The following is a 13,402-nucleotide window of genomic DNA, read 5'->3' on the forward strand; positions in this document are numbered from 1 at the left end:
CACAAGCTGTGCAGTATGTCACACCAGATTCCCTCCATTATCTAATTACTGTTGCATGTGAACAATGCAGTCAATCTTCACAAATTGGTGAAGGGGCTGGGGGAGAGAGGGTACAGAGCCCACTGGTTAGGGTCTCTTAAGACTAGGATGTCAGGTATGTCATCCCAGCCCACTGCTAATGTGCAGAAAACTCAGCTACTGCAACAAGCTGTTGAAGATTTGGCTGGTAGGGCTGATGCACAGCCCCCCTTCTCTCATGCAGGTCCCCAGAAGCGTGTTTTACCTGCGCTGCTTTCTGATACAGATGATATACAAGATGATGGGGATGACCTGAATCCCGTTAGTGGGGATCCCGATTCTACTCGGGGTATTGAATCCCTCATTTTGGCTAAAAGGGATGTATTGAAGCTCCCTCTAGAGGATACTGCGTCACAGCAGTCGTTTTTCTTTGTACAAAACAAGCCCAATGTCACTTTCCCTGATTCTCCAGAGTTAGATTACTTATTCAAACAGCCCTGGAAAAATCCAGACAAAAAATTCCAAGTGTCCAAAAAGTTTTTGCGCAGTTTCCCATTTGCTCCTGTAGAAAATTTTGTGAGGAACCTCCTGGCGTGGATGTCTGTCTCTCGCCTGTCTAAGAAGGTGATGCTGCCTGTGTCGGGCTTCATGGTGCTCGGACCTACTCGAGTGTCCGTACATCTCTACATAAGATTGTTGGGAAAGATGGTTGCCTCATACGAGGCGATCCAGTACCATGCCAAAACATTTCAGTTGGATCTCCTGAGCAAGTGGTCCGGCTCACATCTACAGATACACCGGATGATTCAGCTGTCGCCTCAGGCCAGGATTTCCCTACTGTGGTGGCTACAGTTCTCCAATCTCCTGGAGGGCAGGAGTTTCGGGATTCGGGATTGGACCCTCCTCACGACAGATGCTTGTCTGAGAGGATGGGGAGCTGTCACCCAAGGGATGCAGTTCCAGGGCAGGTGGTCAGGCCACAACAGCCTCCTTCCAATCAACATTCTGGAACTTTGGGCGATCTACAATGCTCTGCTTCAAGCCTTTCCTCAAGGATCACGCGATCCAGGTACAGTCTGACAACGCCACGGCGGTGACATATATCAATCGACAAGGAGGGACAAAAAGCAGAGCTTGCATGCGAGAGGTGTCAAAGATGCTCCTGGGCGGAAAGAAATGCAAGAGTCATGTCAGCAATCTTCATTCCGGGTGTGGACAACTGGGAGGCGGACTTCCTGAGTCGTCACGATCTCCACCCGGGGGAGTGGGGGCTCCACCATCTGGTGTTCCAGCAGATCATCGACCGGTGGGGTTGCCCACAAATAGACATGGCTTCTCATCTCAACAAGAAACTTCCCTGGTATTGCTTGCGGACCAGGTGCCGTCAGGCGAGGGCAGTGGATGCACTGGCGTCACCATGGACGTACCGGCTGGTCTACCTGTTTCCTCCGATCCCATTGCTCCCGAGAGTGCTAAAGCGAATCAGGAATCAAGGTGTCCAGGCAATTCTAATTGCCCCGGATTGGCCTCGGAGGGCATGGTACGTGGATCTTCTGGACATGTCAGTCAAAGACCCTTGGCCTCTACCACTCAGAAGAGATCTTCTTCAACAAGAACCATTAGTCTACCCGGAGTTACAGCAACTTTGTTTGTTTGACGGCATGGAGGTTGAGCGGAACATCCTAGCTCACAAGGGCCTTTCCAAGAATGTTACTGCAACCATGGTTCAGGCCAGGAAACCTGTGACGTCAAAGCACTATCATATCTGGAGGAGATATGTCTCTTGGTGCGAGGAACGCACGTATCCGCCTGCAGAGTTTCATTTGGGACGTTTCCTGCAGGCTGGTATGGGTAAGAGCTTATGTCTGGGTTCCATTAAGGTCCAGATTTCAGCTCTCTCCATTTTCTTTCAGAAGAAATTGGCGCTGATGCCAGCAGTTAAGACCTTCTTTCAAGGGGTACTCGACCTACGGCACCCTGGGATTTGGATGTAGTGTTGAAATTTCTACAGTCCTCCTGGTTTGAACCTCTGATGACGGTGGAAGACAAGTACCTCAGGTGGAAGACAGTGATGTTACTGGCCCTGGTTTCTGCTCGACATGTTTCAGAATTGGTGGCCTTATCGTGTAAAAGTCCATACTTGGTCTTTTACGAGGACAGAGTAGAGCTCCGGACTAGACAGCAGTTCGTGCCAAAGGTTGTCTTTGCGTTTCATCTGAATCAACCTATTGTGGTTCCGTCCAGTTCTGACGCTTCTGCTCCTCCAGAGGCATTGGATGCTGTGCGTGCCTTGAAGATATGTCAGGTGTACAGCTTGGGTCAGAAAGACTGATTCCTTGTTCGTCCTCTATGATGTGCAGAAGAAGGGTTGCCCAGCTTCAAAGCAGTCCATTGTTCGTTGTATTAGGCTTAACGATCCAACAGGCCTATGTGTCGGCAGCCTTACCTGTTCCTTAAGGGCCCCATACACTACAAAGATAATGCCCGATTTCATCCAATTTTGGGCATTCGGCCTGATATATCGGATGAAATCGGGCATTTTGGAGGTGTTTCCGATCCGATGTGCATTCCTGTGAGCATGGGATCGGATCTTCCAGATTGACCGTACTGCACTAGCGATCATGTCTGACCCCGCAGGCATGGCTGGGATCGCCCAAGCTACATTGTATGCAAAAGGACAGCATACGATGTATCTTGGGCGATTCTGCTGCCGGGGTGATTGCCGGCGACATGACGGTCGGACAAGTCGCATAAGTGTATAGGGCCCTTAAATCTCTAAAGTCCCACTCTACTAGATCAGTGGGCTCTTCCTGGGTGGCTGCTCGTGGAGTCTCGGCCTTACAACTATGCCGAGCTGCTACCTGGTCGGGGAAGAACACTTTTGGGAATTTCTACAAATTTGATACCCTGGCCAAAGAGGATACCCAGTTTGGGCAGGCGGTGCTGCAGCAGTCTCCGCACGTTCCGGAAGCTTTGGGATGTCCCCATAATACTATATTCCCCAATATTCCTTATGGATGCTAGAAAAAATAGGATTTTAATACCTACCGGTAAATCCTTTTCTCCTTCGGGCATGTTTTTACCTATAACTGCCTGTGGAAGGGGGCATAGAGAGGAGGAGCCAGCACACCCAGTAGAAGAAATTTAAAGTGCACTGGCTCCTTTGGACCCCGTCTATACCTCATCGTACTTGTTTCCCCCAATGTCCCTTATGGACTAAGAGGAAAGGATTTACTGGTAGGTATTAAAATCCTATTTTCTTGGCAGCTCCTCCCGTGTTTTCTTCTGCTGTGACCCAACTTGTTATCCTACCGACCCTACCATCACCCAAGATTAAATCCGTTAGCTCAATCGAGTGACTATTCCATCTTGTAGTCTAAGAGACTGAGACATCGTCATATAGGGCACGATTCAGACCTGAACACAGAAGCACATCTATGATCAAAAACTGACATGCGGGGGGACGGCCCGCGTGCCAGCCCAGGCACAGCGGCTATGCTTTTGCACCTGGCGAGTAGCTCCCTGCTGACGCAGCCTCGCTGCGGAGGTAGGCGTTTACCGCCATATTTTTGGAGCAGCAGCTGTGTGTGACATCACACAGCCGCCCCAGCAACGATCCTGAAATGCCTGCACTGTCCGAACCCCTCCCCCCCCCCCCCCCCCCCCCATGCCGTTCTAATGCCGCCAACATGCCCCCTCCTGCCCTGCGACCGCCTCTGCCAGTCAATCAGGCAGAGGCAGTTACACCAATGAGCTGCATTTGCACACCACATAGGGCTTCAGCCTGCAATCACTGCCGTTGCAGTGTCCAGGTCTGAATTCGGCCCATAGACTGTGATGAAGGCCAGGAAAGCCATTTCCAATAGAATCTTAAGCAATATATATAGCCTTTTTATTCCTTTTCGTCTAGTGACGATGTCTGGGACCGATAACTCTTTCAAATGTTTTAGTATTATGTACGGTCTGTAAGACTTAAAGATTTAAACAAATGTGTATAGGCTGTTGGACAAATACTAGTTTCTCTCTCCATTCCAGGGAAGAATTCAGGACCATGTGGGTGATTGGGTTGGTGTTCAAAAAGATGGAAAACTCAGAAAATCTCAGCGTTGATCTCACTTATGACATCCAGTCATTCACGGACACTGGTAAGGGTCCTTCTATACCATAGATGTTGTTTTGTGGAATAGTAATGCCCCAAATTTAAATATGAACAAGTCTAATATTCAAGACTGTACACAGTAGTAACTCCAACAGAACCATCTTGCCACAAACTTTAACCAGCCGATGACATGGCAGCAGTGAAATAACGAATCTTGGAGCACTTGCTTGCATATGTTTGGTTAAATGACTATATGACTGACATTTTGTTTTGTACAGTTTACAGGCAGGCTATCAATAGCAAAATGTTTGAAATGGACATGAAAATTGCAGCGATGCATGTCAAACGGAAGCAGCTGCATCAGCTCCTCCCCACGCACGTCCTTCCAAAAAAGAAAAAGGTAAATGCAGTGTCGGAGCACTGCAGCGGGTCTCTTGTTTGCCCTGGAGAGAGGCTCTACTTGACTTTTGAAGTGGCGGTTATTAACTGTACAGAACATTGCTTTAGACAACCCTTTAAAATCATAAATTAAGTGGTTTCTTTTGAGGCACAGAAACCCAGGCTTGGTTCTGCTGGTGGGATACAGTCATTAGGTCGACACAGCTTAGGTCGACAGTCATTAGGTCAACCTGGTCATTAGGTCAAAAGGTCGACATGAGGTTTTTTTTTTGTTTTGTTTTTTAAATTTTTTGGACTTAATTCTTTACGATCCACGTGGACTACAATTGGGAACTGTAACCTTGCCCGAGCAAGCCATGCGAGGGGACACGATGCACTAATTGGGGTTCCCCGTCACTTAACAAAGAAAACGACACCAAAAAAAGTCCAGGAACCCATGTCAACCTAATGCATGTCGACCTAATGACTGTCTACCTAAGTTGAATCGACCCAACGACCCATACCCCTGCTGGTCTTATACAACCTGTGACTGTTTCCTGTTTGATTACAGCTTTATCTTAATAACCATTACTTTGCTTATTTTTTTTGAGGGCCACTTTGTTTTCAGCAGTATCCTATATGGGCTGAAAGTTGACCCACCTTTTGCTTCATGTACAGTATATTGGATTTATCGTTCCCTCTCATGTTGCCAACAGGTGACAAGTAGCAGGTGTTCCTTGATTTATTGTCCCTTTTACATTTTGATCCATTTATGATAAAATGTACCTTGCTTTGCTTCCCGTTCTGTGAGTTTGCTTGATCACTTTTTGCCTCCTTACATGAAGTCCATCTTAGTGTAAAATGTTATAGCCTTCGAGAAGCAGGCTGTGTGAGACTTCGTGCAAGTGTGCCTGGACTTTTAAAGCGGTAATTTTACACGGCAAAATCAGGTGGTTTTGATGTATAAAGAATTGCTGCTGTAAAAATCCGGGCAGACTTGCACAAAGTCCCGCACAGCCTGCTTCTCGCAGGCCATTACATTTTACCCCTAGTGTGACAAGAGCCTAGTGATTATACCCCATGTAAGGATATCCGTACAAAGAAATAAGGATGAAAAAAGGTTTGAGATAAAAATATGGTTAAAACAAAAAACAAAAAGGCAGATTAGATGGGCCAAGTGGTTCTTATCTGCTGTCAAATTCTATGTTTCTATCAGCTCACTGGGAGCCATTTTGTGAATGGCCTTCATGTTGACGGTGAAATCAAGAAACCAAAGATAAATTATCCTTACTGTGTCCTCACTTCTATAGGTAAACTTTACTCTTGCAAATATAAAGATTTGTTTTGCCCTCTTATATTGCAGCATTCAGTGGAAGGTGTTAAGCTGGTCTCTTTGCATGAAAGCAGCCTGGACTTGTCAATGGACAGTGACAATAGTATGTCTGTGCCTTCTCCCACCAATGCCACAAAGAGCAGTCCACTTAATGTCTCTGGATTGTCTCAGGGGTAAGACGATAACATGTAATTTTATTTTTTTGTGGACACGAAACAAATAAATAAATTGTGCCAATCACTTTTGTGCTCTGAATTAAAATTATACAAAGCTTTATTTGTATTTTATTGACTCCCTTTAGTAGGAACAGTCCTGGAGCAACAATGAACTCTTCTGTGACCAACGTATCTGCTTCTGAAGTCATTGTGCCACAGGGCAATTGCGCAGACACTTCATGGGGTAAGTTTTAAAGATTTTCAATGGCAAGATCTCTCTAGTTTGATACTTGTAGTGTCTAAGTGAAGTATTTTGTTGCAGGTAATTTGAACGAAAGCATTCCTAGTGATAGTACCTCGCCGCCAGCCATTACTTCAACACCGAAACCTGTGGTGTCACGAGTTGTTACTGCAACACGGCTGGTGAACCAGGTACCCAAGCCTATTGCTGTCATAGCAACAAAAATACCCAGTCCAGTTGCGGGTTTAAAGCGGACTTCCTCTCCAACATCAGAAGATGGTCCCAAGAAAACCAAAACTGTAGAGGTATTGTCATGTTCATTGCAAATTTGTATTGATTTCTTTTTTTTTTTCCCAACTTGGTTTGAGATCATGTCGTCTGGATTTTTTCCCCAGCCGCTGTTTTTTTTAAATTTCCTGCCCGAAATCAGATTACTCCCCAAAAGGTTAGATTAAATTGCAGTCTAGCATTTTACCATCTAAATAGGCTATGAATACATTTAGATTATAAATGTATTCATTTGTAATTGAATATACTAAAAAGGTAAAATGCATGCAGAATATAATTAATAGGTTAAACAATCGATCTACAAAAGCAATGCAATAATAAGGGGATCAAAACAGAATAACCTCATACAAGGTAACTATATCTGCTGGTTGTAAGGGTTGCGACAGACAGTTGGACAGGGATTTCACCGAATCTATAGCACTTTCCTTATTTTCCTGCTGTAACTGAAACCACACAAAGAATGATGTTCTGTTCTGTAGGAAGAAGGTGATGACTGTGCAGCGACAGACCTGGATGAGTCACAGAAAAGTGAAACTGAAACTGTAAAGGTGAGGCAACTCATACAGGTCTGTGATTGGTTCCAAGTCAGATGGCGTTCATCACAGCTCTTCTTTAAAGACTTCTACTGTAATGAACATGTATTCAAACAGAATTGTGTTCCCCGTTTTTTCATTTCCATCCTATTCTATGAATCCACTCGGGGACACTGGAACTCTTCATACAGCTGTGGTGTGAAGTATGCAGACCGGAGGTAGCACAACCTAAAAAAACAAATCTATGCACAACTGGCTCCTCCCCCTTCACGCCCCATAATCCCTCAGTTTTAAAAAATTTACGGAGAGAAGAGGGAACATGAAAACTTAAGGCCCAATGGAGAGGAACCAACCGTAGCAACAAGTCAAACAGCCACCAAGAACCATTAACATAATAGTGAAAACTGTTTGAACTAAATTTAACAAGAACACGCAGGCTGACAGCACTGAGGCGGGCGTCCAGTGTCCCCGAGTGGATTTAGAGAAATGGATTTATCGGTAAGTACCAAAATCCTCTCCTCTTTCATCCACTAGGGGACACTGGAACTCTTCATACAGCTGGGGACGTCCCAAAGATACTCACATGGGCGGGAGTGCTGTCCGAAGCCTGCAGAACCAAACGTCCAAACCTGGAATCCCTAGACTCAAACGTATCTAACTTGTTGAATCGAGGGAACTTGTATGCTGATTACCACGTTGCAGCTCTACAAAGTAGGGTAGTGGAGGCTCCCCTAGCCGCCGCCCATGAAGCACCCACTGATCTGGTGTTATGAGCACCTACCCGAAAAGGCACCCTCTTACCACTAGAGATATAAGCCTATCTGATGGTAAATCTTATCCATCTGTCTATAGTCTGTTTAGAAGCCGGCCAACCCTTCTTGGGTCCATCATACAGAACAAACAGAGTCAGACTTTCTAATAGAGGTCATAGCCTGTCATAGATCCTTAAGGCTCTGACCACATCCAAAGACAAGTCCTCAAATCCCTGAAAGGAGGGGACCACAATAGGCTGGTTACTGTGGAAATTTTAAACCACCTTAGGGAGAAACTCCGCTTTTTTTTACGGAGCTCGCTCTGTCCTCATGAAAAACAAGGAAGGGACTTTTACATGATAGAGCTCTCAACTCTGAGACCCTTCTTGCTGATGCCAAATTTAAGAGCAGGGTAACTTTCCAGGATATATATTTAAGATCTGCTTTCTCCAAAGGCTCAAACTGCCGATTTTCAAAAATTTGAGCACCAAATTTAGATCCCACGGAGCCGTGGGAGGATGAAAAGGTGGTTTTGTATCCTCAGCACACCTTGCAAAAATGTCTGAAGTCTCTGTCCTCTCTATTCTGTTTCAACAGCATCTGGCGTTCTTTCAGGAGGTAAGGATGCCAGATGTTGTTGAAACAGAATAGAGAGGGCCGAGACTTGTACCTTCAAGGATCCCAACCTCAAACCTCCATCTAATCCATTTTGGAGAACCAGCAAAAGTCTATTTAGGCGGAAATCCACCCCTTAGACTGACACCAGTCCATGTACTACTTCCGTATTTGATAGTAATATGCCGCAGTGACTGGCTTCCTTGCAGATAACATGGTGGGGATAGCTGATTTTGGAATACCCTTGTCTCTTGGAATCCTGGTCTCGAGAACCACGCCGTCAAACGTAGACTGTTCAGGTCTGGCTGAAGGAATTGCGACGAGGTCCTCCTTCTGAGGGAGGCTCCAAGGATCTTCCGCCAGGAGTCCCCTCAGGTCCGAGTACCAACTCCTGCGAGGCCAGTCTGGTGCTGTTAAAATCACCCACGCTCTTTCCTTTTTCACCTTCTTTAATACTCTCTGTAAAAGGGGAAACAGTGGAAAAGATGTACCCCAGGTCGTAGACCAGGGAATCGCCAGCGCGTCCACCGCTTCTGCTGCTGGATTCTGCATCCTGGCTACATACCTCGGTAACTGATGGTTGTCTCGGGAGGCCGTTAGGTCTATTTGTGGTAGTCCCCACCGGCGTGCTACTGCCTCGAAAACCTGTGGGTGTAGACACCACTTTCCTGGATGCATATCCTGGCAACTGAGATAGTCTGCTTCCCAATTTCTCTTTCATCCATCTGGGGGACGCTGCGCTGTTACTTGTGGGTTAGAGGTGTGTGGTTGTGGAGTTTGGCACAGAACTATTAAGAACTGACCCCTCCCCCCTCTAACCCCTCCCATCTCCTTCCTGCCCAGCCAGCACCTCAGTTTTAGTTTTGTGTCTGTGGAGTACAGACACAGATTTTTCTCTCTGAAGATTTTAGTTAGGTATTTTATTGTTGGAGTGCCTAGTCCCTGTATACAGGTGACAGGTGCTACTAGAGTGGGGTTAGCTAGAGATTCCCACTCTATTCTGCCGCTGAAGGCCACCACACTTCGGTCACTGGGGCTGGATTCCTGTTCCTAAGAAGTCGGCAGTGAGGAGGTACAGGATAGACACAATCTGTCTCTGACAGTATTGGTCTATCCTTCCTATATCATATAATATAATATATATATATATATATATATTTATTACTATGTCTTTCATATTTATATTCAGACTTGTGTGCCTCCCTTCCCCCCCCCCCCCCCCCCTTCCTCCCCCTCCGCTCTCTCTCCGGAGGTGAGTGGTGGAGCGCAGTAACATATTCCACTGTGTTTTGACTGAAGAGAGAAAGGGGAAGAGAGTGGTGAGTCACTCTCCGGGGGATCGCTAGAGGCTGCCCGCACAGAGCCGCTGTATGTAGCGGTGCGCGGGAGCCGCTACCCGAACACAGCCGCTGTATATAGCGGTGTGCGGGAGCCACTGCCCGATCAGAGCCGCTGGGGAGCCGCTGGATGTAGCAGTGAGCAGGAGACGATAGCAGGGGGACGCGGCACTTACTTCAAAAGGACGGATTCCTGCCCTGCACTGCCTCGCGCGCCCTCCCGGCCAGCGTCTGCAAAGCACCGGGCGCCATCTTCTACGGAGACAGTACGAGGGGCGCTGTGCAGCACACACAGATTGAAGGTCACCTAACAGCAAGTATACTTTGGGGGCATAGTGTTATTCTACACTTGTAATGAGAGTTAACAGATTTAATTTTTGCACAAATTACTCTACTGAGCTTATAGTTCATTTGTAGTGCATTTGCTTAAAAATAAATAAAAATAAAAATGTAAATAAAAATAATAATAAAAATAAATAAATAAAATAAAAATAAAGTTTAATTATGTCAATACGTCAGACGGATCTACAAAGAGGAAAGACATCCTCGGTGGTTATTTTCCTGCTTACTATGTGGGTCAAGGCTAGCTAAGGGTAAAGCGGATGCTGATACCCTCTGTGCTTCATGCTCTGGTGCATCTGTGGTGATCCAACAGGGAGGTTCTGCGGATCAGTCTATTTCTGCTTGGGCCAGACACATCTGGTGTGGGCTCAAAATATGGGCAGATGTCTGGCTGATTGAATTCAATCCCAAAACAAGTTTGTAAACTCTGCCGGCAGTTCTTCTGCTACAAAACAGCCATAGCCGTTGCCCGCTATAACTTTCTGGGGGAGGAGTTGGAGTAATTCCCATTGGAGGTTCTGATTGACACAGCACATGTGCTGTCTGCATGCACCTAGAACAATGTTCAGGTGTAGTTTTTATAAAATGGGGAAGTAGACCCAGAGTGGGGCGAGATTTCGGTCTGGGAAGATGACTTTTCTACTAGCTCAGCTGTTAGATTGCTGATAGACTCCATCCGTCATCTTAATAACAGGGATATTTTAAAGGAGCCTGACTTAAGCCGGATTCTCGTTTCCAAGCCCCTAGGACATAAAAATTTCTATATCCTTTTACAGAGGGAGGATATGAGATTTTGGGAAACGGGCCAAAAGGTAGACGTTCCCATTTCAAATTTAGCAGGAACTACGGTTATTCCTACTGTACAGTCTGTGACGTTGAAAGATCCTACAGATAGGAAGATTGAAGCAATGCCTAAATCTGTTTTCTTTATCAGGTGTTTCTCTTCACCCACTTTTAGCTGGCGCTTGGGTCCTCAAGGCCGCGGATGACTGACTAGCACAGGTCATCTCTGGAAGGCAGTCTGACGATCCATCGGAAGCCATTCAATTAGCAGAACAGATTTCAGAAGGCTCTTACTTATGTGGGTAAGGCCTTGGTTGATCCTGCTGCGCTACAATCCCGTATTTCTGCCTTGACCGTGACAACAAGACGGTCTCTTTGGTCTCGGGTTTGGAATGCCGATTTTGACTCCAAACAGACCTTGCCGGCGGTACCCTTTGAAGGTGAGTTCTCTTTAGGTCGGAATCAAAGAATATTATCTCACATTCTACAGAAGGAACCCCTTTCTTCCAGTTGCTCCTCCGAAACCGAATTCTACAAGGTTTCGGTACTTTCATATACAAGGGATACCCACGAAGGGAGGCATTCAGAGGTAGACGTAAACCTGCCAACAAACCTACTGCATGACGGTTCACGATCCCCGGAGGGGTCAGTGACAGTTGAGACTCGGTTACTACAGTTCAAAGAAGGGTGGTTCCTGTCGAGACCAGATCGGTGGGTGACGGAGGTCATATCCAGAGAATATTTGTTAGATCACGAGGAACCAGTCCCATATCGGGTGTTCATCACTCCTCTTTCAAATGGTCCCTTCAGACGTCGAGCTCTTCATCATGCAACAGCCATTTTTCTTACGAAATGAAGTAATTCTTCTAGGTCCCGCTCGGCAGAGAGGTCGGGGATTTTACTCGTGGACAAACTGGACGGTTCATTTCAACCAAAAAGTTCAAAATGGAATCCATCCTCTCGGTTATTGTCGCCAAGGAAACAGGGGGATATTTGGCCTAATTGGACATAAGACGCCTATCTGCTTGTTTCTATTTGGACGGGTCATCAATTTCTTCTGAGATTCGCTGTCGGCCTTGACATTTTCAGTTTCAGGCAGGGAATCAACATTATTCTGTATTTGGGTAATCTGTTGATCAAGGCAGGGTTGATTCTTCATCAGAACTTGCGTCTCACTATGGAGTCTCTGCGGTCATTCGGATGAATAATATATTGTCTGAAGTCGTCTTTGCTTCCTTCACGGAAGATGATGTTTCTGGGACTTTTATTCGACACCAACAACCAGAAAAGTGGTTCTTCCTCAGGACAAGATTCAGGACATACAGTGCAGAATTCGAACACGGCTACATTTACCGGTGGTTTCGGTTCTCCGATGCATGCAAGTGAGACAAGATGGTGGCAACCTTCAAGGCAGTTCCATATGCCACGTTTCATACTCGACCCTTTTCAGGCTCAGATTCTCAACTGTTGGACTCGGACAGGGCCACATCTCGAATTACTGTTGGTCCGCGTGTCTCTACAGACTCGTCAGTCGCTTCGCTGGGGGTTTCACAGATCCAATTTGACCAAAGTAGTTCCGTTCACAATTTGGTCTTGGGTGATGGTCACCACAAACACCGGCCTCAGAGGTTGGCGGGCGGTGTTTCAGACTCATCACTTTCAGGGACTCTGGACCAGTCAAGAGTTAAAGTTGCAGATCAGCATCTTGGAGTTAAGGACAATCCGGTATGCACTACTTCGGATTCAAACCATGGTTCAGGGTCATCCAGTGCGGATTCAGTCCGACAGCGCCTCGGCAGTTTCTTACATAAACAAGGAAGGAGGTACTCGAAGCTGATCCGCAATGAAAGAAGTCGCTCAGACTCTCACATGGGCGAAACATTGGTTCCTGGCCATATTCGCGATTCATATTCCAGGAATCGAGAACTGGGAAGCGGATTTCTTAAGTCGTCACACGATGCATCCGGGAGAGGGGGAGTTTCACAAGGAGGTGTTTCTGACTCTAGTAGCCCGGTGGGGGTTGCCCGATGTAGATCTGATGGCGTCTCGCCTCAATAATAATCTTCCTCTCTACGGGTCGCGTACTCAGGACCCTCAAGCAATTCTAATCGATGCACTGACAGCACCGTGGCACTTTCAACTGGGATATGTGTTTCCACCATTTCCACTGATTCCACATCTGCTTAAACGCATTCAGAAAGAAGGTATCCCAATCATTTGGGTAGCCTCAGCTTGGCCACGCTGACAGTGGTACATTCTTCGTCACAATATGATCGTCGAGGAACCATTCCGACTCCCTCTGTGTCCGGATCTTCTGATTCAAGGACCAGGTCACCACCCAGGTTGGGTCGGCTGGCTTTGACGGTTTGGTTCTTGAACCCAACATTTTAAGGGGAAAGGGTTTTTTTCTCGTCTTGTTGTGTAAACGATGATTCAGGCTAGAAAACCGGTGACTTCTAGAGTTACCACAGAGTGTGGCGTATTTACATTGATTGGTGTGAAAAGCGTGGTTTAACACCGGATTTGTT

At 46.4% G+C, this 13,402-nt stretch overlaps 1 protein-coding gene across 1 annotated transcript in view; it reads left to right on the top strand.

Annotated features, from left to right (window-relative positions):
• PAPOLA (poly(A) polymerase alpha) overlaps positions 1-13,402 on the top strand; it is a 146,284-nt gene that overhangs the window by 99,325 nt on the left and 33,557 nt on the right. The window contains exons 15-20 of the mRNA XM_063947539.1: positions 4,054-4,163; positions 4,396-4,517; positions 5,859-6,001; positions 6,130-6,227; positions 6,306-6,529; positions 6,992-7,060. Coding sequence (XP_063803609.1) covers positions 4,054-4,163; positions 4,396-4,517; positions 5,859-6,001; positions 6,130-6,227; positions 6,306-6,529; positions 6,992-7,060 — 766 coding nt within the window. The remainder of the gene's footprint in view (positions 1-4,053; positions 4,164-4,395; positions 4,518-5,858; positions 6,002-6,129; positions 6,228-6,305; positions 6,530-6,991; positions 7,061-13,402) is intronic.

Source organism: Pseudophryne corroboree, chromosome 12 (assembly GCF_028390025.1).
Source record: "Pseudophryne corroboree isolate aPseCor3 chromosome 12, aPseCor3.hap2, whole genome shotgun sequence".
NCBI lineage: Eukaryota > Metazoa > Chordata > Amphibia > Anura > Myobatrachidae > Pseudophryne > Pseudophryne corroboree.